This window comes from Eptatretus burgeri, chromosome 12 (genome assembly GCF_056783735.1).
Source record: "Eptatretus burgeri isolate ZD-2024b chromosome 12, Ebu_testis_v1, whole genome shotgun sequence".
In the NCBI taxonomy this organism is placed as follows: Eukaryota; Metazoa; Chordata; class Myxini; order Myxiniformes; family Myxinidae; genus Eptatretus; species Eptatretus burgeri.
The window spans coordinates 39463030-39487797 of record NC_140972.1 but is presented as its reverse complement, the minus strand read 5'-3'; the positions used below and the strand labels follow the sequence as shown (position 1 = coordinate 39487797).

At 38.4% G+C, this 24768-nt stretch overlaps 1 protein-coding gene across 12 annotated transcripts in view; it reads right to left on the bottom strand.

Annotated features, from left to right (window-relative positions):
* LOC147015460 (leucine-rich repeat-containing protein 49-like) overlaps positions 1-24768 on the bottom strand; it is a 356628-nt gene that overhangs the window by 187971 nt on the left and 143889 nt on the right. For all 12 annotated transcript variants that reach the window (XM_085850233.1, XM_085850234.1, XM_085850224.1 and 9 more), the window contains one exon: positions 15403-15469. In XM_085850233.1, coding sequence (XP_085706359.1) covers positions 15403-15469 — 67 coding nt within the window. The remainder of the gene's footprint in view (positions 1-15402; positions 15470-24768) is intronic.

Sequence of the window (24768 nt, the reverse complement as noted above, 5' to 3'; positions counted from 1 at the left end):
AGTGATCTGGTTCGGACAAGGCGTATAGAGGGCGTGTTCCCCGGTAATTAAACCACGTGATTAATTAGGTAACCCAATTAACCCATAGATGGGAGGACCCTAGGTCACCCCGTTTAGTTATTGGCATGCACGGTCAGTTAAGCGACCCGCGGCGTCACGGAATTATCCGTGTGCGATGGCCTACAATTCCGGGGAGTCTGCTGGGAACCGAGATAGCTTCTCCCACCTTGTGGTCTTGTCACCCGACCCCCAGCCCACAACAATATATTTCAGCATTTCTTGAATATTGTTCAACCTCAGAGCTATCACGAGAGATTATTGAATGAATAGTTTTCCAACATTTTGTTGATTAGTAACTCATTGCACATACCAGACTCAGTGGAGTAATGGAGAGAGCCATCACTCCATCACTATGAGTCTGGGAGGTCAGTTGTTCAAACCCCAGCCAAGTCATACCAAAGACATATTCACAATTGCCATGCCTTCCCTATAAGTTTTCCCTTTAGTGTAAAACTACCAAAGGGACTGTTAAAATGAAGGGTCATCAAATGTCGAAAAGTTATTATGTTGATGGGAATATCTTGTTTTCCTTAATGGCACACTTTCAAGGAATGCATCCATGGCATTGTGGAAACTTTCTGTAATATGTTTTAAATTAATAATTATACAAGTTATTTCAGACAATATCATACTTTGCATTTTTTTTTTTCATTTATGCAATTCAATGTCTCAAAACATAGAGAAGTCGATTCTGAGTACAATCGAGTCCCGGACATTTGGGAAAAAAGTAGCAACATATATGCCAAAAAATACAGTCTACACAATAGACAAATGCTGTCTGTCTGTCCCACTCTGAAACATGGAAATGCTCCTCTCACAAAAAAGAATGAGTAAAGGTTGCTTCAAATTAATTCAAACCAACAGGGTAATTAAAATATAAAAAAACAAGCTATACACATGAGATTGTATCTTCACACATATAAATTGCAGACATTGCAACATTTATAACCGAGATATATCCAATCACATGTTTTGAATAAATCAATAAGTTCTTACACTCAAATTGCTCTCTTCTTTTCTTTAAGCCTCAGGTGCATACAATTACAACTCAAGACATTCCTTATTGAACCTCCCATTGTTGAGCTCTTTCAGCCAGCGTAACAATAAAAGGGTTCGTTTTTGTTTTCTTTTTCTATCATGGTATTTTTTTTACCACGGGCTTCCGCGAATCGAGTGGAATGTTCAGTTTTACACACATAGTGCCAAACACAAGGTAAGACAACAAGGGATAAATAATATGCCTCTAGTCCCTTCAGTGTTCTACCACAGTCAAAACAAATAGCGCCAACGCTGCGTGGTGTGCAGTAATTAAACTGGCAGGCTGCAAGGAATGTCACAGTGCTTACAGCCACATCTTGGCTGCAACTATCTCTGTGGCATGAGAAACATGATTAAAAGTACAAGCCTTAGAAAAGGTAAATGCATGCCTGGTTCTGGTCAATGCATGCCTGGATCTGGTCAATGCCTGCCTGGAAATAATACTTGGGTGTTAGTGTAATGTCTACAATAAGAGCTGTAAAATAACTATTTTATAGCCAAACTCATGAACTGAATTCAAAAACAATAGGGGAAGCAATTGCAAATACTCATCCAAGATCTCAGTTCACCACCATCTCAGTTCATCCCCAATGCATCCCCATCCTTTCTACCCACGTTAACAACCCCAAATCCCTTCTCCTTCCAATTTTCCAGTTTCCCCTCCTATGAGTTTCCTTCTGTATCCATCTTGTCCACCTCATGCATCCTTTATATCAAACTTATTCACCACATGCGTGCGTGTTTTGGGTCCTGTTTTTGGCTGTTACATCCTGATCCATTCAGTGTATTAGCTCTTCCACGAGCCTCAACTATGTATATATAAAAAAGAGCAATTGCAAGTATCACTCTTTCATTCCTCTTTTTCCTCACCTTTGGAATAAACTCACACACTCTCTTCAACCCCAATCTTCTATCCAGGTCTTCAAAACAGCCGTTCACCACCACCTACAGCCGTTTACCAACACCTCTTATCTTCCCCCATCCAAAACCTCGATCTTTTCTACCCCCGTTAATCCACCCCAAACCCACCTCCTTCAAATTCCCTGCTTTCCTCGAGAAATCCCTGTACTGTCCATCTTGTATACCCCGTGCTCCCCGCCCCATCCCTCTCCCTTCCACAGATCTCCTTATGTCGCTGTTCCACACTGTTTTGTTCTCCCTTCTCCCACCCCTCTTGTCTCTTGCACCCCCCCCCCCCCCCACCCCCTTTGCTGTGCGTTGTGTGTTAGCTCTCACATGAGCCTCGACAATGTTTACAAAATAAAAATAAAAACACATGCTTGTAAGTCCAAACACAGACTACATTTTGCAAGACTCTTGGACTGCCTTTGTGTTTCAAAATTAATTTTAATCAATGGTTCAAATATAAGAAAACAAAAGCGAAAATGGCCACGATATTGCAATTTCATGGAATTAAAGCTGCAATATTTCCTAATTATGAAAAGTAAAAAGTCACAATCAAACACAGAAATTCTCATTGCTGTAACAACACATGCACATAAGGAGACAAATTAAACAACACATGCACACAAGGAGACAAATCAAACAACACATACACACAGGGAGACAAATTAAACAACACATACACACAAGGAGACAAATTAAATAATACATACATACAGGGAGACAAATTAAACAATTCATACACAGAGAGAGACAAATTAAACAATACATACACAGAGAGACAAATTAAACAATACATACACAGAAAGACAAATTAAACAATACATACACAGAGAGAGAGACAAATTAAACAATACATACACAGAGAGACAAATTAAACAATACATTCACAGAGAGACAAATTCAACAATACATTCACAGAGAGACAAATTAAACAACACATACACACAGGGAGACAAATTAAATAATACATACATACACACAGGGAGACAAATTAAATAATACATATACACAGGGAGACAAATTAAACAATACATATACACAGATAGACAAATTAAACAATACATACACACAGGGAGACAAATTAAATAATACATACACACAGAGAGACAACTTAAACAATACATACATACACACAGAGACAAATTAAACAATACATACATACACACAGAGACAAATTAAACAATACATATACACAGGGAGACAAATTTAACAATACATATACACAGGGAGACAAATTTAACAATACATATACACAGAGAAACAAATTAAACAATACATACACAGAAAGACAAATTAAACAATACATACACAGAGAGAGACAAATTAAACAATACATACACAGAGAGACAAATTAAACAATACATACTCAGAGAGACAAATTAAACAATACATACACACAGGGAGACAAATTAAATAATACGTACATACACACAGGGAGACAAATTAAATAATACGTACATACACACAGGGAGACAAATTAAATAATACATATACACAGGGAGACAAATTAAACAATACATATACACAGAGAGACAAATTAAACAATACATACACACAGGGAGACAAATTAAATAATTCATACATACACACAGGGAGACAAATTAAATAATACATACACACAGAGAGACAAATTAAACAATACATACATACACACAGAGACAAATTAAACAATACATACATACACACAGAGACAAATTAAACAATACATATACACAGGGAGACAAATTTAACAATACATATACACAGAGAAACAAATTAAACAATACATACACAGAAAGACAAATTAAACAATACATACACAGAGAGAGACAAATTAAACAATACATACACAGAGAGACAAATTAAACAATACATACTCAGAGAGACAAATTAAACAATACATACACACAGGGAGACAAATTAAATAATACGTACATACACACAGGAAGACAAATTAAATAATACGTACATACACACAGGGAGACAAATTAAATAATACATACATACACACAGAGAGACAAATTAAACAATACATTTACACAAGGAGATAAATTAAATAATACATTCATACACACAGGGAGACAAATTAAATAATACGTACATACACACAGGGAGACAAATTAAATAATACATACATACACACAGAGAGACAAATTAAACAATACATTTACACAAGGAGATAAATTAAATAATACATTCATACACACAGGGAGACAAATTAAACAATACAATACAAAAAACCACCCAAGTTTGGTCAAAATCCGCCCATGTTTACTCCCAATTATGCTGATGACAAACGAACAAACATCCAAACAAACAAACAAACAAACAGAATTACTGACAATAATGGTCACCTATTTCGGCGACCCAATACATACACACAGGGAGACAAATTAAACAATACATACACAGAGAGAGAGACAAATTAAATAATACATACACACAGGGAGACAAATTAAATAATACATACATACACAGAGAGACAAATTAAACAACAAGCCAGTAGGCGGCGATGGGTCGCCGAGCATGGAAACTATAAGATATAGAGCAAAATGGATGTCATATAGCGGATAAGGAATCGCCTTAAGATTATACATATCAAATCTCATCCAGTTCCATCTACTGATAACTACTCGGTATCCATTTGAATGAAAAGTACCAAAAATGCGGTTTGAAATCGAAAATCCCCAAAGTTTGAGGGGGTGCTGTGGGTGAACAAAGATCTAAATCGAAAATCCGGCTCGAAAGTTTGTGCACAATGTATTCCAGACGATTACTGTGAATTTTCATGACCATCCGACCATAACCCAAGGAGTAGCATTTGGCGTGAAGGCACCTCCAGCTCTCGCAAATTATCGATTTTTGCACTAATTGACTTTTGACCCCTGACCTAAGCAAAATCGGTCGATATGTCCTGAGGTAAAGTTGTAGTACTCATTGAGTACCATGAACCTGCAAAGTTTCATTCGTATTGATGCACTGACCTGGTCGCTAGGGGGCCTTCAATTTTCGCCAATTTTTGCGCATACCCTAATTGTCGGGGGCGCTGCGGGTAAAGTATTCCATATATCACAAAAACCAGAATTTATTTGATAGAGTATCACCTGTAGATCATTCGTGCCAAATTTCATAACCCTACGTGGGATAATGGCTTTCGGAATTGATTTTGCGTGAACGGTACCAATTTTGAAGGTTTTCGGTTGTTGCTCGGGAACCAAAGCGTCCCGAGCAACCATCACAATTTCCAAAGCACTAGGTCATAAGATGTACCTACCACCCGAGTTTGGTCAAAATCCGCCCATGTTTACTCCCAATTATGCTGATGACAAACGAACAAACATCCAAACAAACAAACAAACAAACAGAATTACTGACAATAATGGTCACCTATTTCGGCGACCCAATACATACACACAGGGAGACAAATTAAACAATACATACACAGAGAGAGAGACAAATTAAATAATACATACATACACACACAGAGACAAAGTAAACAATACGTACATACACACACAGAGACAAATTAAACAACACATACACACAGAGAAACAAATTAAACAATACATATTATACACAGGGAGACAAATTAAATAATCCATACACACAGGGAGACCTAACTCAGGAGACAAATTAAACGACTCAACACAGCAGAATATGGCTTGGCACAGAAAAATTGATGAAAAACACGAACAGCAAAATATGAATAAAAAATAGGGGCAATACCCCTGGATGCTCACCTGGTAGCGGCTGGATAAGAAGACCAGGGGACCACTGGGAGGCATACATCCACAAAGAGCAAAAATATTTAACGGAGAAGAAGGTAAATACCAATGGATTTTTTTTGAACAAATTTTTGTACATCACGGATGATGAAAGTTGTGATCAAGTTTCATCGAAAACGTGTGTGTAGTTTCGGAGAAGAAAGCAAGTACATATTTTGGGGGTCAACCCCTCACAGGCACACTTAGACTCCACAAAATCCCTCACAGACCCACTTAGAGCCCCTCCCTTCTCCCTTCCCCCCCTTCTTCCCCCCTTCCCTTCCATCCTCTCTCCCTCTCTCTTCCCTTTATCTCTCCCACCCCCATCTCCCACCCCTCAAACCTCCCCCTGCTCCCCCACACCACCTCCTCTGTTAATTGGACTGTTAAAGACTGACGGATTAACTTTGCATTTGAAACTGCTCCCCCATCGTGTCGCATGTATGAATCAAATTCAGCGTGAGCCGACCGGAGGGGTGCAAAGGTCACTGCATGTGTGAACATGCATGCAGGCAGTCTTTGCTTGGTAGATAGCATGCGTTTTATATGCTCCCCCCCGTATTTATATAGAACCACACGGAAAAAAAAGAAAATGTTGCTGTTTGGGCACGTTTTATCGCCCCCTCACACTGCCTTCTCTTCCATTCCTCTCAAACTGCCTTCCCTTCCCCTCCTATCATGCTGCCTTCTCTCCACATCAGCTACCTAACACTCCCCTTGCACCGCTTTCCCTTCCCCTCCCCCCATTCTTACCTCATCCCAAACCCCTCCTCTCTCCACTCCCCATGCACACCTCCAGGCAAGCTCCGCATGCTGTATTAACGTGCTGTTTTAACACACCCAATTTATGTTCAATCCTGCACTGCCTCCCTCCACCCCCACCCCTTCCTTACATGTCCCACTACCAAACACTAGTCGAGAACCCATCCCCTCACACTTACCTCCTCCCAAACCCCCTCCCCCCCCACTTCTCTCTCCCACATCCTCCTCTTGTCCCTCAAGTGATGCTGCCTGGCCACTGAGACAGCACATTCACCGCAGCGAATTGCAACGCTTCTTTGCCAGTGAATCCAGCCAATGATATAATACCACTTTACTGCAGCAGTGGGAGGGTCCTCGTGAGGGTCCCAGCCCCAGGTGACAACATTGATGGAACCGACGATGGGGGAGAGGGAGCAAACTTCATTGTGCCACAGCATGCTGGATGACCTCATATTCATTGCAATCTCAGGGATCCCTTCACCATTCCCGTACCTTGCCCTTGCCGAATCAGGCAGGAAGTACAAAGCACATGACACCCTTCATTGAACTAAACTCGAGAGCACACAACACCTCCTCACCCTTCATACAGTGTACAAAAACAGGATGACTTAACCTAACATGAAGTCCTTGTTACAGGTGAAAATGAAATATCCGATGTAATTCAAAGAAATAATACTGTGCTGCACAAATTTCCCATTCCAACACAATTAATAAATATCTCTCCTATGCTACGTTCAACTGAGCAAAGTTTTGCATTTTTCATGATGAACAGAATTGCTGCATCATCCAAAGGATGAATTAGGATGTACAAAGACCAAATTGCATTTACGTTGAAACAGCACTGCATTGCACGACAGTAGAACTTCACATACTTTGATGTAGTCTTATATATTTTTACCCCATGCACTGAAGCTGAAAGAGGGGTTAAGCAATAGGTTCACTTCTGTCTGTCTATCTGTCCATCTACAAACGTAACTTTAAGATCAAGGAACAATGTGATTTCAACTTAAAGTTACATTTTGAACACGAATCGGAACATGATTCAGAAAATGAACCTGTAGCTTAACAGAATTTTAGCTCTAAATTTGTTCTGATCACACATGCTCAGAATAGTGAGATATCATTTTTTTTACTCCGTCTGTCTGTCTGGCAATCAAACAAAAATGAAAATAATTCCAACCAGGAAAATTTACTGTTTTTAAGGATGTCATAAAGGACACAAACAACAGGCAAGAACTAATGTAACATGTTAAACAAGAGGGAGAATTGCTTTGCAGTACCGTACATGTCCCCTACCGATGTGATATCTTCTAAGTCCAAAAATGGGATAACTTAAAAATTGACGAAATGCCCTGAAACTTGAACTTGCTCTGTAACTTATAATAAAGCCGAGTAAAAAGTTTCAATTGAATATGTTAAAGGGTATGGAGAAAAAGTCAGAGAAAATTGCCGAAATGCCCTGAAACTCGAACTTGCTCTGTAACTTATAATAAAGCCGTGTACCAAGTTTCAATTGAATATGTTAAAGGGTATGGAGAAAAAGTCAGAAAAAACACAATTGGGATGGACGGAGAGACGGACGGATGGACAGACAGACGGAGAGCAAACTTATAGTCACCTCCAGTGAAACCGGTGGTGTAAAAGACATTACATCAATTGCAATAAACTTCTGGAATTAATTTTTTTATACGACCTTTGAAATCTTTAATGTATTTTAATTTAATTGCATACTATGCTTGATCACGATAGAACACAAATTGCCTTTTTACCACTTCCAGTAACCTTCAGCTTAGCAGTACTTGGACATGTTAAATAAGGTGGTGTATAAGATGCTAAACTTCTGGAATAAACATCAATGGTGCTAAACTTCCAAAATATTCTTACACGACCTTAAAAATCATTATTTTATTTCAAATGAATTAGTTCTGCAACACTGTGTGGAGTCAGGTGTTCTATGAACTCTCGAGTTCATAACAGTGATAGGTGATAAAGTGAGTGCAATGATTACTATTGTGATACTGAAGAAGCAGGCAGAAACAATGTGAGGTGCATTTGTGCCAAAGTTAGCTTTATATAGTTAGTATGCCTTAAGTTCAAGTTTCATGATCGATTTTTAGATCCCCGTGGAGGATCTCTAAGTCTTACTCAAGTTGTTGTTCTTCATCTTCTTCTTGTGGACTTTTTTGTTTCACAGCCTACAGTTTTCATCGAAACTTCCTGAAACTTGGCATATACTGTATATGTAAAAATACCCTGCGCAGACAGTAACCATCTCCGATTTTGAAAATTCCTCCGAAAAAAAAGTTATGACATCAAAATATCTCCGCTAATGGAAATCGCCTAAAAAATTATCTCCGAAACTAGGCAAGCTTTTTGAATTCTGTTTGCGGGAATCGAACAGGGCATTAGCAGAGATGAATTACCGCACATATGATACATCACTATGATGTCATATCAATTTTTATGACGTCATTCCTATTTTTTGACATTTTTTGTTTCACAACCCAGAGTTTTCATCGGATCTTCATGAAACTTGTCATGTATATGCAGAAACCCCACGCGCAGGCAGTAACCATTTCCGATTTTGGAAATTCCTCCGAGAAAAAAAGTTGACGTCATAATATCGCCGCTAATGGAAATCGCCTATGCCATTATCTCCGAAACTAGGCAAGCTTTATGAATTCTGTATGTGGGAATCGAACAGGGCATTAGCAGAGATGATTTACCGCACATATGATACATCACTATGACGTCATATCAATTTTTTACGACGTCATTCCTATTTTTTTACATTTTTTGTTTCACAACCCAGAGGTTTCATCGGATCTTCGTGAAAATTAACATGTATATGCAGAAAGCCCACGCGCAGGCAGTAACCGTCTCCGATTTTGGAAATTCTTCCTATAAGAAAAAGTTGACGTCATAATATCGCCGCTAATGGAAATCGCCTATACCATTATCTCCGAAACTAGGCAAACTGTTTGAATTTTGTTTGTGGGAATCAAGCCAGGAATTAGCACAGATAATTAATTTATCGCAAACCTGATACATCACAATGACGTCATATTCGTTTTTATGATGTCATCATTAAGAGGATGAGGATCTTAGGTCATTTGAGCTTGTTAATTTTACACACTCTCCATTTTATCTTCAATATTTTGCATTGCACTGTCCACTGAAGGAAATTCCAAATATTCCGAATGTTTCAGACGGACACCTAATGGAATTAGGGGTTTCAAGCTGTCGTACAGTATCTTAGTCAGGTTAATGTTAACTCCAAGGCGAACTTCAGCACAAACACACTGTTAACCCCAAGTTTAACTCCTGCAGCATTTCTACTTCTCTCTTGCAGCATTAACTACAGTCGAAACCTTAAGCATTATTGCTTCATTAATTATTGTCACTGCGATGTCTCCACTCTGAAATTTCACAGTGGCTTTGTAGACGATAATCTCAGATTGATGTATGCACAGGATTTAACGGCCAACATTGTGTAGTTAACCAAAAACGAAGATGAAACAAAAAGATAAATGACTTATCAACAACCTTTGTCTGTACAAACAGCAGACCTACAACCACCCCTTCACCACACCATCCTCTTCCCCCTCTCCTTTCCTTCTGTCCCTCTCTTGTGCACATCTATTCTGAAGCTAGCGTCTTAGCCAAATTGTACTTTTGCAACATCGTTTAATTTACCTTGGCCAACAGCTGGTTTAGCCTCAGGCTGGTGTTTGTAACAGTGTCAGGAGTACACATCCTGCTGCTTTCTTGCCTGAATTATGTTTGGAGGCTCCATCACAAAATACTTAATTACTCCCGTCTTAACCCAACACTCATCTAAAACCCTCACTCTCCTTCCCGATGCTACAATATATGAACCACTGCTTGTTCTCCAATTTATGTATGTTCCAACCATTTTTATTCGCCATGAGAAACATTTTGGTATGATTAAGCTCCCAACCCCCCCCCCCCCCACTGTCCACCTACCCCCACTCCCACCCACCTAACCATACATGTGCAATTGATCAGGAGCCTTACAATGAGTGCAGTGCTTTGTGCTTTCAACCTTTTGCAACAGAATCACATTATGAAGTACTCGTATATGGCAATCACACAACTTATTTGAGCCTTTAAAACTTTCCATGAAAACCTGGCTTGGCGACAGCCAAAAGATACAGTTTCTCATTGTGGAAACTTACTGTATGTGGATATGGCTGCCTGAAACAAAGATACAGTATGTAATACATTGTTTTATGGTGGTATGTCTCTGTGCACTATTGCAGAATATTTTAAGATTCCCTAACCCAAAATGCACAAAGTGCAGGAATTGTGCTGACAGTAATGTCTTGAATGGTCAGGCAAGATATATCTGCCCTTGAGAACCATCACTTGGTCTTTATCAAAAGACTGTTAGTGGGTAAAATGACAGTAGAATATTGTTTATATTTTCATTTCGTAACTTTCAAGAAGCCTTGTCACATATACAAGCTTATTTTGCTTCAACAAAGTAATGAAAGCCCCAGGACCCAGGGCAACATTTCTTTTGGGTATTAAAAAAAAAACTCGTGACCCCCCCCCCCCATAGACAAGTACAACGTTTTGGTTGAATCCTTAAATAATATAGGTAATATACAATTATCTTTTCATTTAATGGACAATGAATGGACGCTATTGTGTTTTTGGTAAGTGACTTGATCGTCTGCTATATTTCATGACATCAGCTACATTCAGGATTTTGTTTTTTGGTATTGAAAACTAAGAAACTGAGAAGTCAACCACAGAGTAAAAGTGGCTACCCTGAACAGAGGTTCAATATTTTCTCCACTGACAGCAAAGTAATATGAAATATCATATCATAGTAATATGAAACAAAATAAATCATTGTAATATGAAACAAAATGAATCATTGTAATATGAAACAAAAAGCACTTTGAAGGGATTTCCATGAACTATTAAGGATATAACAACACTTATTTTAATTTTTAAAAAATGTAAAAACATAGAGGAATGAAATCTCAAAAAAAAATAACCGAACAAGGTAGGAATGACACCACATTGCGATGCCACAATAGGACACCACAATCTTCTTCTGGATTACCATCACAATATCTTTTGATATTTTACTGTTGTTGTGGGAATGTGATGGAACAACATCAAAAAAGTTAAGTGATAAACGTAAACCAGACAAAAAAGTAAACCAGAAGAGGATTGTTGTGTCGTATTGTAGCATCATAATGTGGTGTCATTCTTCATTGTTATTCCTCTTCTTCAGTCTTCTTCTTCATCCATCACAATCCCACAACAAAAGTAAAATGTAAAAAGACGTCATGATGGTAATCCATAAGAGGATTGTGGTGTCGTATTGTGGCATCATAATGTGGTGCCATTCCTACCTTGTTTGGTTATTTTTTTGAGATTTCATCACTCTATGTTTTAATGTTTTTATATTTTTAAATGATTTCTTTTTCTTGTTTCTGCAATTTTTTTAAGCAATAAAATGCTTCATGTTTTATATATTTTGTTATTTTGGTGTGGATTAAATCCATCTATGTTATTAAATTCAGCTTATGGTACATTATATCCTTCCCGCCTCAATCCTCGCTTTTGGTTGAGTGTACTATCTGGATTACCACATCTGTGAAACGATGTGATTATCGTTTAAAAATAATAATAAACTGCTTAATGTTTTCTACATGTTATTATTTTGATATGGATTAAATCCATCTATGTTATAAAATTGATTTAATACTTGTTTCAGTTGATTTGGGGGATGGTTTGGATATGTATTGCGTTTCGAATGGGACTGTCTATATTCCCCCTCCAACAATCCTGGCCTGGATTGGTTGAGTCCACATTTACGTTCGATTTCATTTCATAACAAAACGATTAATATTGCATATATATTTTTATCAGATCCGGAGTAAGCCGACCCGTGGGGTGCAAAGGTATCTGCATGTACGAGCATGCATGCATGCAGGCAGACCTGTACCAGGAAGATAGAGTGGGTTTTAAATGCTCCCACCCCAGGTCTCAAAGTGAGTGTGTGTGTGTGTGTGTGTGTGTGTGTGTGTGTGTGTGTGTGTGTGTGTGTGTGTGTGTGTGTGTGTGTGTGTGTGTGTGTGTGTGTGTGTGTGTGTGTGTGTGTGTGTGTGTGTGTACATACTAATGCACAAGTTGCTGTTGTTGTCGTCTGCTATCTCCACATGTGGTGGGTGTGTTTCAGGAAGTGAAACAGACCTACCAGATCTCAAAGTATCTACCTCCATGGATTGTGTGTGTCGTTGATAGGTATCTACATATGTGGGTGTCAGAATGTGGAATGGAGTCCTCCCAGGGCCAGGCTCAAAGTATCCACCTTCATTTCAGTAAGGGGTCACGATTCATGGACTAAGCTGTGAAGTTGCTTGTTCTCAGAGTTTTGTGCCGAGGGCTCTCTTCAGGATTGTCGCTGAGCCCTGGACAGCTTCCAACTGTAGTTTGTTTGTAGTAATATTCCCAGGGATAGTTATTAATATCTCTGTGAGGTTCTTCGTCATCATTCACATTGCTCCAGCTATCACTGGTACAACTTTGGTATTCTTCAGCTTCAAGAATCTTTTTACTTCATTCTTGAGGTCTTGCCGTTTGGTCATTTTCTTGATTTATGCCTCGTTTAGTCCAAAATCACTGGTATTCACACCTCATTAAGCAATGCCTTCTCTTTTTTTGTATATAACTATGATATCTGGTCGCAATGCTTTCTTTTCGATGTTCACACTCAAAGGGATCATGAGGTCTTATGTGAGCGGTACTTCCATGTTTTCAGTAATTGCTTTTGGTTCATTTTCCAACAAGTTATCTGGAACTGGGATATCAAAGCTTTTGCAGATGTGCCAGTGGATTACTTTACAAACTCAGTTGTGTCATTGTGTGTACAACTGTTCTGACATGAGTGTGTGTGTGTGTGTGTGTGTGTGTGTGTGTGTGTGTGTGTGTGTGTGTGTGTGTGTGTGTGTGTGTGTGTGTGTGTGTGTGTGTGTGTGTGATCGGTCATTAAGCACAACGTATCATTCTCTTTGCTCATGCCACCTCCACCCCTCACTTTTCTCTTCTTTTTTTTTTTCCTCCTCCACCCCCCCCCCACCCACTCTCTCTCTCTCCATCTCTGTCTCTACCCCTCCTCGCACCCCTCCCTCCCACAGTGTATAGCAACGTTTGGTGAGGCGTCGTTCTCCCTAACTCCCCCCACCCACCTTACTCACTCTTCCCCCCTTCCTTGCTTCCCCTCCCTCCTTCCTCTTTCCCCTCTCTCCTTTCCCTCTGTCCTCCCTTCTCTTCTCCCTCCCTTCCCTCCATTCTCTCCCCTCTCCTCCCTTCCCTCCATCCTCTCTCCCTCCCTTCCTTCCATCCTCTCTCCCCTCCATACCCTCGGTCTTCTCTTCCCTCCCTGATGAAGCATGCCTGATTAAAGTGGCAATTATAAAAATGTTTAATCATGATATCACCCAAAACAATGGAGTTACATGAAGGATTTTGAGTTGGGTTTCTGGTTTCCAGTTTCATTCCAAACAAAAAGTGAATCCAAAACACTTAATTTTTTTTTTGGTATTGCGGAACATATTGTACACATACAGTATACAAGCCTGTTTTTTTGTTTTTTTCTCAAAAAGAGATTAACAGCTTGGTTTTGGTTCCAAATGTTGCACTTTTAATGGAAATATTCTGCAGTACACTTTACTTTCAATGTACACATTGTATTATTTTAATGGCAATATTCTGTAGTAGTAAATGAAACAAAAAACGAGTAAACAAATACACCCATGCGGGAGTGACGGTCATCTCTGCGAGAAACAAGCATGAGTTCCTGTTACTAGGGTGTAGTGTTCTCGGGTCAGGAGGGATTTTTGGCCAACTTTGAAGTCACGTGACGCGAAAACGAAAGCGAATATCGAAAATCTGGCCTGACCAAATCTAGATATTGTCACATAGATTAATATGCCACAATCAAATTCAAGATAACTTAAGAAATGTAGGAGGAGATAGATTTTGAAAATCGTCATTTTGCAACTACATGAAGCAGTTTTCGTAAAATTCAAAGTCACGTGACATGTACGTATTCGAAGATATCGGTATTCTTTCGAATGGACATGAAAGACAAGGTCAGCTGCTATGCAATGACACCATTTACTAACTTTTACCATGCCCAGTAGAGAATATATAGCCTCCTGAAGGTAGGGCAGTTTTTGCTTAACTTTGAAGTCACATGACGCGAAAACGAAAGCGAAATTCGAAAATCCGTCCTGACCAAATTTAGATATTGTCCCATACATTCATATGCCACAATCAAATTCAAGATCGCTTGAGAAATGTAGGAGGAGATAGATTTTGAAAATCGTCATTTTCGCTTTTTTTGCCAACTTTGAAGTCATGTGACACGAAACCAAAAGCGAATATCGAAAATCCGGCCTGACCAAATTTAGATATTGTCCCATAGATTCATATGCTATGATCAAATTCAAGATCGCTTGAGAAATGGCGGAGGAGATAGAATTTGAAAATCGTCATTTTCACAACTTCAAAGGCCTCGTGACCTTGACCTTGACCTTCGGTGACCTTGAAAGTCATACCATCGTGTACGTCTCATCGACCTCTATCAGGATCACTAATGACCAGATCGCCCGCTTCAACTTCATTGTGAACGGACGGACGGACGGACGGATCGAAGGACATCGACACCCATATTATTAGGTCATGCTCGAAGAGATGACATAAAAAGGAAAACAAAACAATGTCATGCGTAATTTGAAAAAGTAATGCCATCATTCATTCACATTAAGAAACATGATGCCTGTTGTTAAATAACTCCACGATTTGATGCATTAATTGCCCAAAGCTAGAGGCATGTTCATCTTACCTGGTTGCCGTGAAGATCTAACACATCCAGGTTATTCAGGTGGTCCAAGTTTGTGATCTTTTTGATCCTGAAAGGCAGAATTTGAAATGACTTGAGCATTCTGTAAGGACTCTGTGGTGTACACTTTCCCCTAAACACACCTCAAACACAAACTATACATTTAACCTCAAAGTAATTTCTTCTGCCAAAATGGCAGTGGATGCAAAATTAAAGAAATTGTAGGTTTACATAATATGTTGTAAGCATGAACTTGGAAATGTTCTTGCAAACCACCTTGGAAATCATCTCCGACACTGATGGTGTACACACTACTAGACCAGCAACAAAGACCTTTCCTTATTGAAGCTTCAGTCGAGTGACTGGTGTAAAGTGTAGTTTGTGCCATATTTAGTGAGACCTCTCTAATAGGGAGTCTCACTGTGTAACCTGTTATGTTCACCTGCCTGTCTGTCTGTCTGTCTGTCTGATAGGTAACTCATAAATGATTAGTCGTACCAAGTCAAGATTTTACACACCTTGTCATTGTGCGCTGATAAATAAGTGATTACATTTTGGTGCAATTCTATAAGTGAATCTCAGGATAGTCTCAGGGATAGTCAATATGCTTACCTCAATGCAAATGCTTCTATAACTTGCTGAGTCATGTGATTCGTATATCATTGTGACACTAGCATCCCATTAGTATATGAACAGCAAACGAAAATGTGATTTTGTTATTTGCTGTCTCATTATAGTATCTAATAATGTGCATTACTTATCTTGTGGAATAAAACACACAAGAGATGCAAAGCTATATAATAATTCAGCCTCTCAAAACAGCTCGGTGGTGCTGTAATGAGAACATTTTCATTCTTTCTCTTTAACATAATGTGAATTTACATTATCTTTTACCTTATGTCCTTTTTTACATTACGGTAGATAGGTAGATCATGAGCTGACAATCTTAAGCAAAAATACTTTCTTGAGCTAAAGTTATAAAATACTTGTCTATGCTGTACACAAAGTTTATCAAGTGTAGGGTAGCTGCTTCGAAAGTTAGGAGGCATCGATGTATTAAGTACTGTATACGAAAGGGTGGGATTTTGACCGTCCCCCCTTTTCCTCGTTTGTTCCAAAAAAGTTCCTTCTCTTCCCTCCCCTTACACATACCATCTCCCAACCTTCTTTATCTTCTCTCTCCACTACTCCTACACACCTCAACCCTCACAAAAAATCCTCAAATTGATGTGTTTATTGTATCAAAAATGCAATGTCATACAAAGGTTAAATTCTACAAAAGCTAAAATACCTAAATTTTGGTGTAATATCACAATGGTATAGTGAAGACAGTGGGATTAAGTATGTCGCTCTGGAGACATTTCACTCATCCATCCGCATCTGATCTGGATACATTAACTATTTTGAGTCACTCATACTTTTACAAAAAGCCACTTTTCCAGGTAATGATTGTGACTGGTGTCCTAGATCTGTCAATTTATTTATCATGCATATGTCAGTGCCTTGACGCTGGGTTGGCATGTTTAGAATTCCCATCTAAGCATACTTAGGATTCCAGGTTTGACTCAGACACTTTCTTGATTTCTTCATTGTCTACTAATACCCCAATAATTTAATTAATGTAAAAATATGCCATCCTCATGCTCTTGCCCTGCATGTCGTAGCCTATATCTACATGTTATTCTATGAGCTGTAAAAAAAAAAAACAACAATGCACGAGGTGGATGATTTTTTTTTTTTCCAATGGGAGATGCTTTGAACAATGATAATTCAAAACAAAACGACACAACCCAGAGCACAAATATATACATTCCTTTCTCTAAATTACGTTTCTTTTATGATTCATAAGTCGTTATGCAATTCCAAAGATATGATACTGCTAATGACAAGGATAGGTTGAACACCTAAACGACTGTCAAACAAAATCCCACTGCAGCTTAATTAATTATGTTACAACCTAACAAGTAATGATAACTTGCTATTTTCCATTTAATGCTTCCACAAACCATAATAAATCAGTTCAAATTGTGAAAAACATAGAAAATGAGCAAGTATATTGAACGAAAATTGACGGTCTTCCACCATAGATATTTAAGAAGGATGCGAAAGCTTTTCCAGCCAAATATGGTATAAGAAATGGAAAAATAAGGAAGAAAGAAAGAAAGAAAGAAAGAAAGAAAGAGACATTATGGCACAGGCCAAAGAACAAAGAGAGTGATCGGTATGACATAATGAAAAACAAGAGGGACATCCAGGGGTTTCCTTATTTTTTGGAGTAGGAGGCTACCATTAAAAAGTAGCAGGTTACCATCACCGCAAGTGAAGCGAGCGCAGCTGCATGGCCTGGGTCCAGGGCCCTAGGCGGGCCCTGGAAGCCAGAGGATCCTAGATGGCTGGAGATGCATTCTAGCATGATTTCTGACATGAAATAGTTCTCATATTATCATGCTGTTGGGGTGGAAAACTCCACAAAAAACAGGTGGCTAGGCCTATACTGGATGTAGTTGCATTAACATACGAACTGACTGACTGGTTGACTGAAATTCAACTATACTGTATAGTTAGTTCAAGCAGCTTTCAAACAGGGTTCATTAATTTAAGGCCATGGTTTAGGGCACACCAAGGTGTCTGGAAGATGGAGTATCTAAGCACTTTTAAAGAGTCATTTTAGCAACATTTGGGCCATACCTTAGTTCTTAATAGGGAGATGATACTGCACATGGTGGAGTACAGTGAACAATCTGAAGTAAGTGTGTTACATAATAATAGTGTAGATGAAATAGCATTCATTAAGGAAACCATATTCCATTTCTCGGATTTCAAAACAGGGGGTGTAGAGATTTCATGGTGACAAAAAGAAAAATTAATCATATCGAAAAATCGGCGCTGAAGTAGGCGGCGACCTTTGACATTTTTTCTCTGAGTAGATGGCTGTGGGTCGCCGGTAACTGGCTTCTAAAGAAACCCCTGGACATCTGACTAAAATATCCATGTTTTGAACACAAGTGTGGAAAAGGAAGAGAAGGACAACAATAAATGCATGGAAGAGAGTTGCTGAAAATGAACAACTTCGATTATAAAGGAGAATTACACTGATGTGTGCACAGAGGATTGTTCAAGACCAAACAAGATGGAGGAATTTCATTATGGCCCCATGTGCTGAAAACCATGATTTGTCCTAAATAAATAAGTAAATACATGTATATGTACATCAGGTCCCATGTACGTGTGTGTGTGTGTGTGTGTGTGTATGCATATATATATATATATATATATATATATATATATATACACACACACACACACACACACACACACACACACACACACAGTCAACCTTCGCCATACACATGATCGCAGTCCGTGATTTCGCTTATTTGCGCTTGCCTTTTAGACACCCTTTCTCTCCATCCATGCCGATACTCTCGTGTATCCGCAGAAAAAAATGATCTCCTCCTACCTCAAACTCCTTAGGTTTTCATCAGTTTTTTTAACACTTTTATTGCTTCGATAACAATATTTTCCTCAAAATACTTTTTATGGTTTCCTGCATAACTCCTTTAAAATTGCCTGAATTGCACGACAACTTATTCCACTGTCAGTCAGCGCTTGTCTGACCAACTTCTTTGTGCTCCTTGTGAACATGTCTTGCACCTTGTCAATGTTTTCTGGTGATGTCGCTGTGATATGTCTTCCTGATCTTCTTACATCTTTGACTGTACGAGTTGTTATAAGTGTCTGCTGATAGTTTTTCATCATTTTTGGATAAAAAGTGGCATGTTTTCCCATTTCTTGCAGTCATCGGCATTGAACTGCAATTACAGACTGCCATACCTCATACTGTGCAGCCATTCACACTATTTGGGCATCCCTTAACATCTCAGCCATAATGGATCAGAATGAAATGATTAACAAAAACAATTTATTTTTTTTAAAGTGGAAGGAAACAATAAACAAGCTTTCAAACAAAACAAAACATGCTCAACCGATAATAACAGTGTACATATTTCTATATTTAAAATAGGGACTTAATTATAGAATACCAAACACACACACAATGGTACAGTGGTGGAGTATCTCCCTTGAGGCTGTCTAGCCTGGGTTTGTCTCTCAAACCAACTACAAATGGTCAGGTTGGTGCTTCATAGGCAGGGCGTTGCATTACCTCGGATGGGCGTTAAGTTGAGTGTCCCATCTGCTAGTATTAGTTGATGCATATTTAACATCCCACAGCATCTTTGGGAAAGAGAAGGTGAGTTATCACTGGCACCCTGAGCAAATTACAAATTTCTTCCCAAATCAGATGCAGTCGAATGTCAGTCATGGTCAGCAGGACCAAAAAATATTCCTTCTTTATTGTAGTGGTTCCCACAAGATGGTGGGAATAATTGGGGCCATTAAATAAATTTTGTAAGGAGTTGTCATAGTCATATCCATAATAAGTATGAATTAGCATAATTAGGTGCATTGAGAAGAATGAAATTGAGAAAAGAAAGTGAAGGTAGGAAGGTGAAAAGTAAAATGAGATCAGAGGTGATATAATTGTGTGGAGGGAGAGAGGTGGAGGTCAAACATTCCACCACTTTTGCATGTGTAAAATTTAGATTGCTCTGACTCCAGTTTCCCACAAGGTGAACATTCTTCCACTTTGTAGTGCTCCAAATTATGAATTGGCTGGATACACAGTGTTGTTGAGCTGAACTCCTGGTGCAATGCTGTTGGGTGTGTTAAGCATGCGAATCGGCTCTGAAATCACCTTATCCCAAATGCAAGTCCTGTATTGCCATTTACAACTTTTGGAACTGCAGCCAATTAAACATGTTTATACAGCCCTTAAAACCACATGCAGCACTTTCTAAGGTTCTTTGAAATGCATGTTTTCCTCTGTAACATGTAATACAAAAGCAACATTTACCAGGAATATATTTTGCTCTGGATTTTCTGCCATTTTTTAAAGGAATAGTGGTGTCAGCAAATTTCAAGCAACCGTACTGTTTTAAAAAGTCATTTTATGGACTAAAGATATGTTATTTCCAACTGCTGCAAAGCATATTGACAGGAGGTTTACCATTGCATTGAGATTTGTTTGAGTTTGAGAAAGTGAAGCTTTAAGTGTTGGAATATTATGATTGGCCCTATTTGGTATGAACATCTGAGTTTGTAGCTGATGGAATGATGTTGTAATCTCAGGTTCAAATTCCATCTTATGTGTGCATTTGTTCTTTGTCTCATAATGTTCTTGTATGTTTTGTGAAAATATACTAATGTCTCCAAATGTCCCAGTCTTGCATTCAATCTCATATATAAAAGGAGCTCGGTCTTGGCATGTGTCCGGGCATGTACACACACACACATATATATATATATATATATATATATATATATATATATATATATATATATATATATATATATATATATATATATATATATATATATATAGACGTATATGTATATATATATACATAGACGTATATGTATATATATATATATATATATATATATATATATATATATATATATATATATATATATATATATATATATATATATATATATATATACACATAGACGTATATGTATATATATACACATATACATATATGTATATAATTATATACATATACATATACATATATGTATATATATATTATATACATATATATATATATATATATATATATATATATATATATATATATATATATATATATATATAACACACATGCACACATGAATGTGGATAATTTGAGACATAGTCAAGTCAAATTAGGCCAAATAAGGCGTTAACCCACCACAAATTGAAATAGTAACGAGTCCTATATTATTTGACACAGAAAAGTGACTTGAATAACATATCAAAAGTTTCGGTGAATCAAAGTCTGGGAAGACTGTCAAATTTGCATAAATCCAAGATGGCCACCACAAAAATCTTGAAACCATATAACTTCATACAATTGTTTCCTCATCAGTCTGTAGGTGTTGCAATAATGACAAGACTGTTATATGAGGTAACTAAATATTCATTTGTATTGTATATGAATCCAAATTGAAATATTTTTATTTGTAACTATGAAACAAATCCAAGATGGCCACCATTAAAAGGGCTTTTTATAGTTATTTTGATGTAAATATGACATAAATTGGTCCTGAACATTTCTATGGAGTCATTCACAAGGTAAAACACCCCAGTCCATACCTCTGATTGTTTTTACCAGTAATGTTATGTTAAATAGAATATTGTGGGGGATTTACGGCCATTCAGAAACACAAAAACATGCGACATGGGAAGATGCTGTAATCGGTAATAGTGAGAAACTACATATAAATATCTATACATTTATCAACAACCAAATGTTGTAGAAGCTTGATTTTGGTGTCACATTTTGTTTTACAATCAAGGAAACGTTTAGAATCAACTTAATGGTCATTAATAAAATCCAGTGTTGCTATTGTTAGGAAAGACTACTTGTCATAATGGGGACAATAGGTCATGATGTCCAGCTAGAGATGACATTACATATGGATTGAGGTTGAGAGTGTATGGAAGTTTTATGAGAGAATGAGAAAGACAAAAAAGACATCGTATTATAAAGTTTAATGTAGAAACATTATTTTGCATGTGCATGTCAAACAAGGTAAGTTCAATCATCTGATACAGAATTAACTCGAAAGTTTGAATAAGCTACCAATTTCAATCATTATCGCCTTATATTGAAATTATAACTGACCTTTGACATATTTAATAATATGTTTGGTTCACAATGGATTATTGCCAAAAATTTAATTTGGAATATACCTGTATCACATATAGAATATATTTAAATGATTCATCCACACATCTGACCTAAGATATGAATGAGGAAGCTCATGTTCAAATACATAATCATAAAATGAGAATCTATATCACATATACTTCGTTATGTGGTATACATGTATATAGAAGTTAGATATGCAAATTAACACTTCATGAGTAGAAAGTAGATCAATCATGAAAATGAAACATGCGGCGAGATGTAAACGTAAGCATATGACTTATTGTCACATATAACTTATATAATATAATACTGAAATAATACAGCAAAGACATGGTTCTACTTGAATCAATAGTCTTATATGTTGCTCATTCATTCATCAACATCATCATCTTCGATCTGTGACATATTTGTACACACGCCTCGACAGTGTCCATAACTCGTGGAGCATTCCAGTCCATTTTTGCGACATGTGCACTGTCTGGTACTGCAACCAGATTTACAGTTACATCTCACCACCTCTAGCAATGATGTTGGAGCTGGTTCTTTGTTGGTCAGGATGGGCAACAATTTATCACCTTGTTTGTGCCCCAATCTTCTGGTGACATATCAGCTGCTTTACCCATCCACTCCTGAACTTGAAGGTACACACGTTGACTATGGTATGCCGCAGCAGCTGATATTGGTGGCAGCACTTCGGGCTGTACAGGCGAGGTAATGCTGCCTACTTTCTGGTGCAATCGTTGAAATCTGAGGACATTCAATGTTTCATCCGGGAGACCCTTGTAGATTTGCACCAATGCCCTTTCCTTGCAGCAACTTTATCTGCACGTGTCTTGCTTTGTTCAGAGAACATCAGTGCTTGCTCAATGAAAAGCTTGTTAGTGCTGATCAACTTCAGACCTATCTTTTTTCCAATACCATACAGAGAAGACGTGGTGTCACACCCCAGGATAGCGTGAACAAACAGCATGCAATTGCATACCTCTGGACCAAGAACTGTTTTCATCACTGCCATGTTCCAGCATCTTGGGGCTCTCTTAGCATGTTGTCTGGGTTCTGGTCGGAAATATATACATGGCGTAGATGGATTCACATGCCAGCATAACAGAATGAGGATGTCTGTGTCATCAGCAACCAGGACTGTGGGCTTGATAGGATTTTTGTTAGCAGCGGCAATAGCGTTCTGAACAATGAGTAATTCAGCATCTGCATTGGCATGTTCAACATAACAGCCCGAGTGACTCAAGTGATCAGCCAATAGGTGGATGAACTTCTGTTTGTTGATAGTATTTGTGAGGAAATCATCTCGCCTCCCCTGGAACAACATGGAACCAGAAACATGGATGGTAGTTGTGCCAATGCGTGTCTGTCCTCTTCTGCGGTGAGTAACATCTTTCGTTGATGGTCCTTCAGGATATCCATCAAATATAACAACAGCTCTTCCATAATGGGATGTGACATACCTTGTGTAGGCCTGACAAATATCATCATATGTCGTACCCCGATTCCAACTGACTCTATGTAGCAATGCACCTCCATCCAATATGTATTGCACGTCACCTGTTGGAGGGGGTACTTCAGGTGACATCAACTTCCACAGTGCATCAGCCAATGCAGACTTTGTTGCAAGTCTGGGTGTCGTCCTGTTCTCAAAAAGTGCAGATGGATAGCTACAAAGTTCATACTGAAAGACTTCAACAAGATTGTCATTCCATGTGCCTGCAGTAATCAGTCTCTGGAATAGGAGTTGGGGATCAATGTCGATCAAATCATCTTTGATTTTTAGAGCAGTGTTGTGGCTAAGAGGAATCACCTGTTCCTTCTTTCTGAACGAATGTTCTACTTTTTTACTAATCATGTTTTGAAGAATTTTTTTCTCCAACTTCAGATTCCCGATCAACATTGACTGACTCATCTGCAGTGACTCCAGTGACCAGGCTGTACAACTCAGGTTTATCTGTGAATGGGTTTCTTGAGGACAAGTAATGAACCATTTTATGGGTGTCGGACACATCCTTTGTCATTCTAGAAGTAGATGTGTCTTTGTGTTGCTCGCTGGTTTCGTAGCTGACAGCAGAAAATTCTTGCATTGCCAAGTTTACCTCTGTTGTCACACTATTTGATAGTAGCCATATCAGTCGTTGGGTCTCACCCATACCGGCTCCTCGAGTCAGACCACCAGTTGTTTTGAGGCTGCGCATCACCACCTGCTCAATGATAAGGTCAGAAGACAATCCTGCCCAGAAACTCTCTGATCTCCTGACCACATGGAATCCTTGCAAGAAATGCTGATAAACTTCTGGATGCTGCTCCTCTAGATGATCCATTCTCTGCAAATACAGGTGGAGAGACTTTGTGTAGTGGTTATGACCAGAAGCTGTGAGTATTGGTAACATTCTCCGTATCACAGTCAGATGCATCAACCAATTGCCTGTTCGTTCGGCTCTTAAGAATACTTGGAGGATAGATATCATCTCAATGTATTGTAGCCAAAGCTTGGAGGGATGTGATTTCTTCAAATCTCCTTTGGCCAGATCCAGTTGTTGAGCAATCAGGTCCAATGTAGGTGATTTCTCTATTTCGTCAAGGGTTACTTTCCCACTTATCAGAT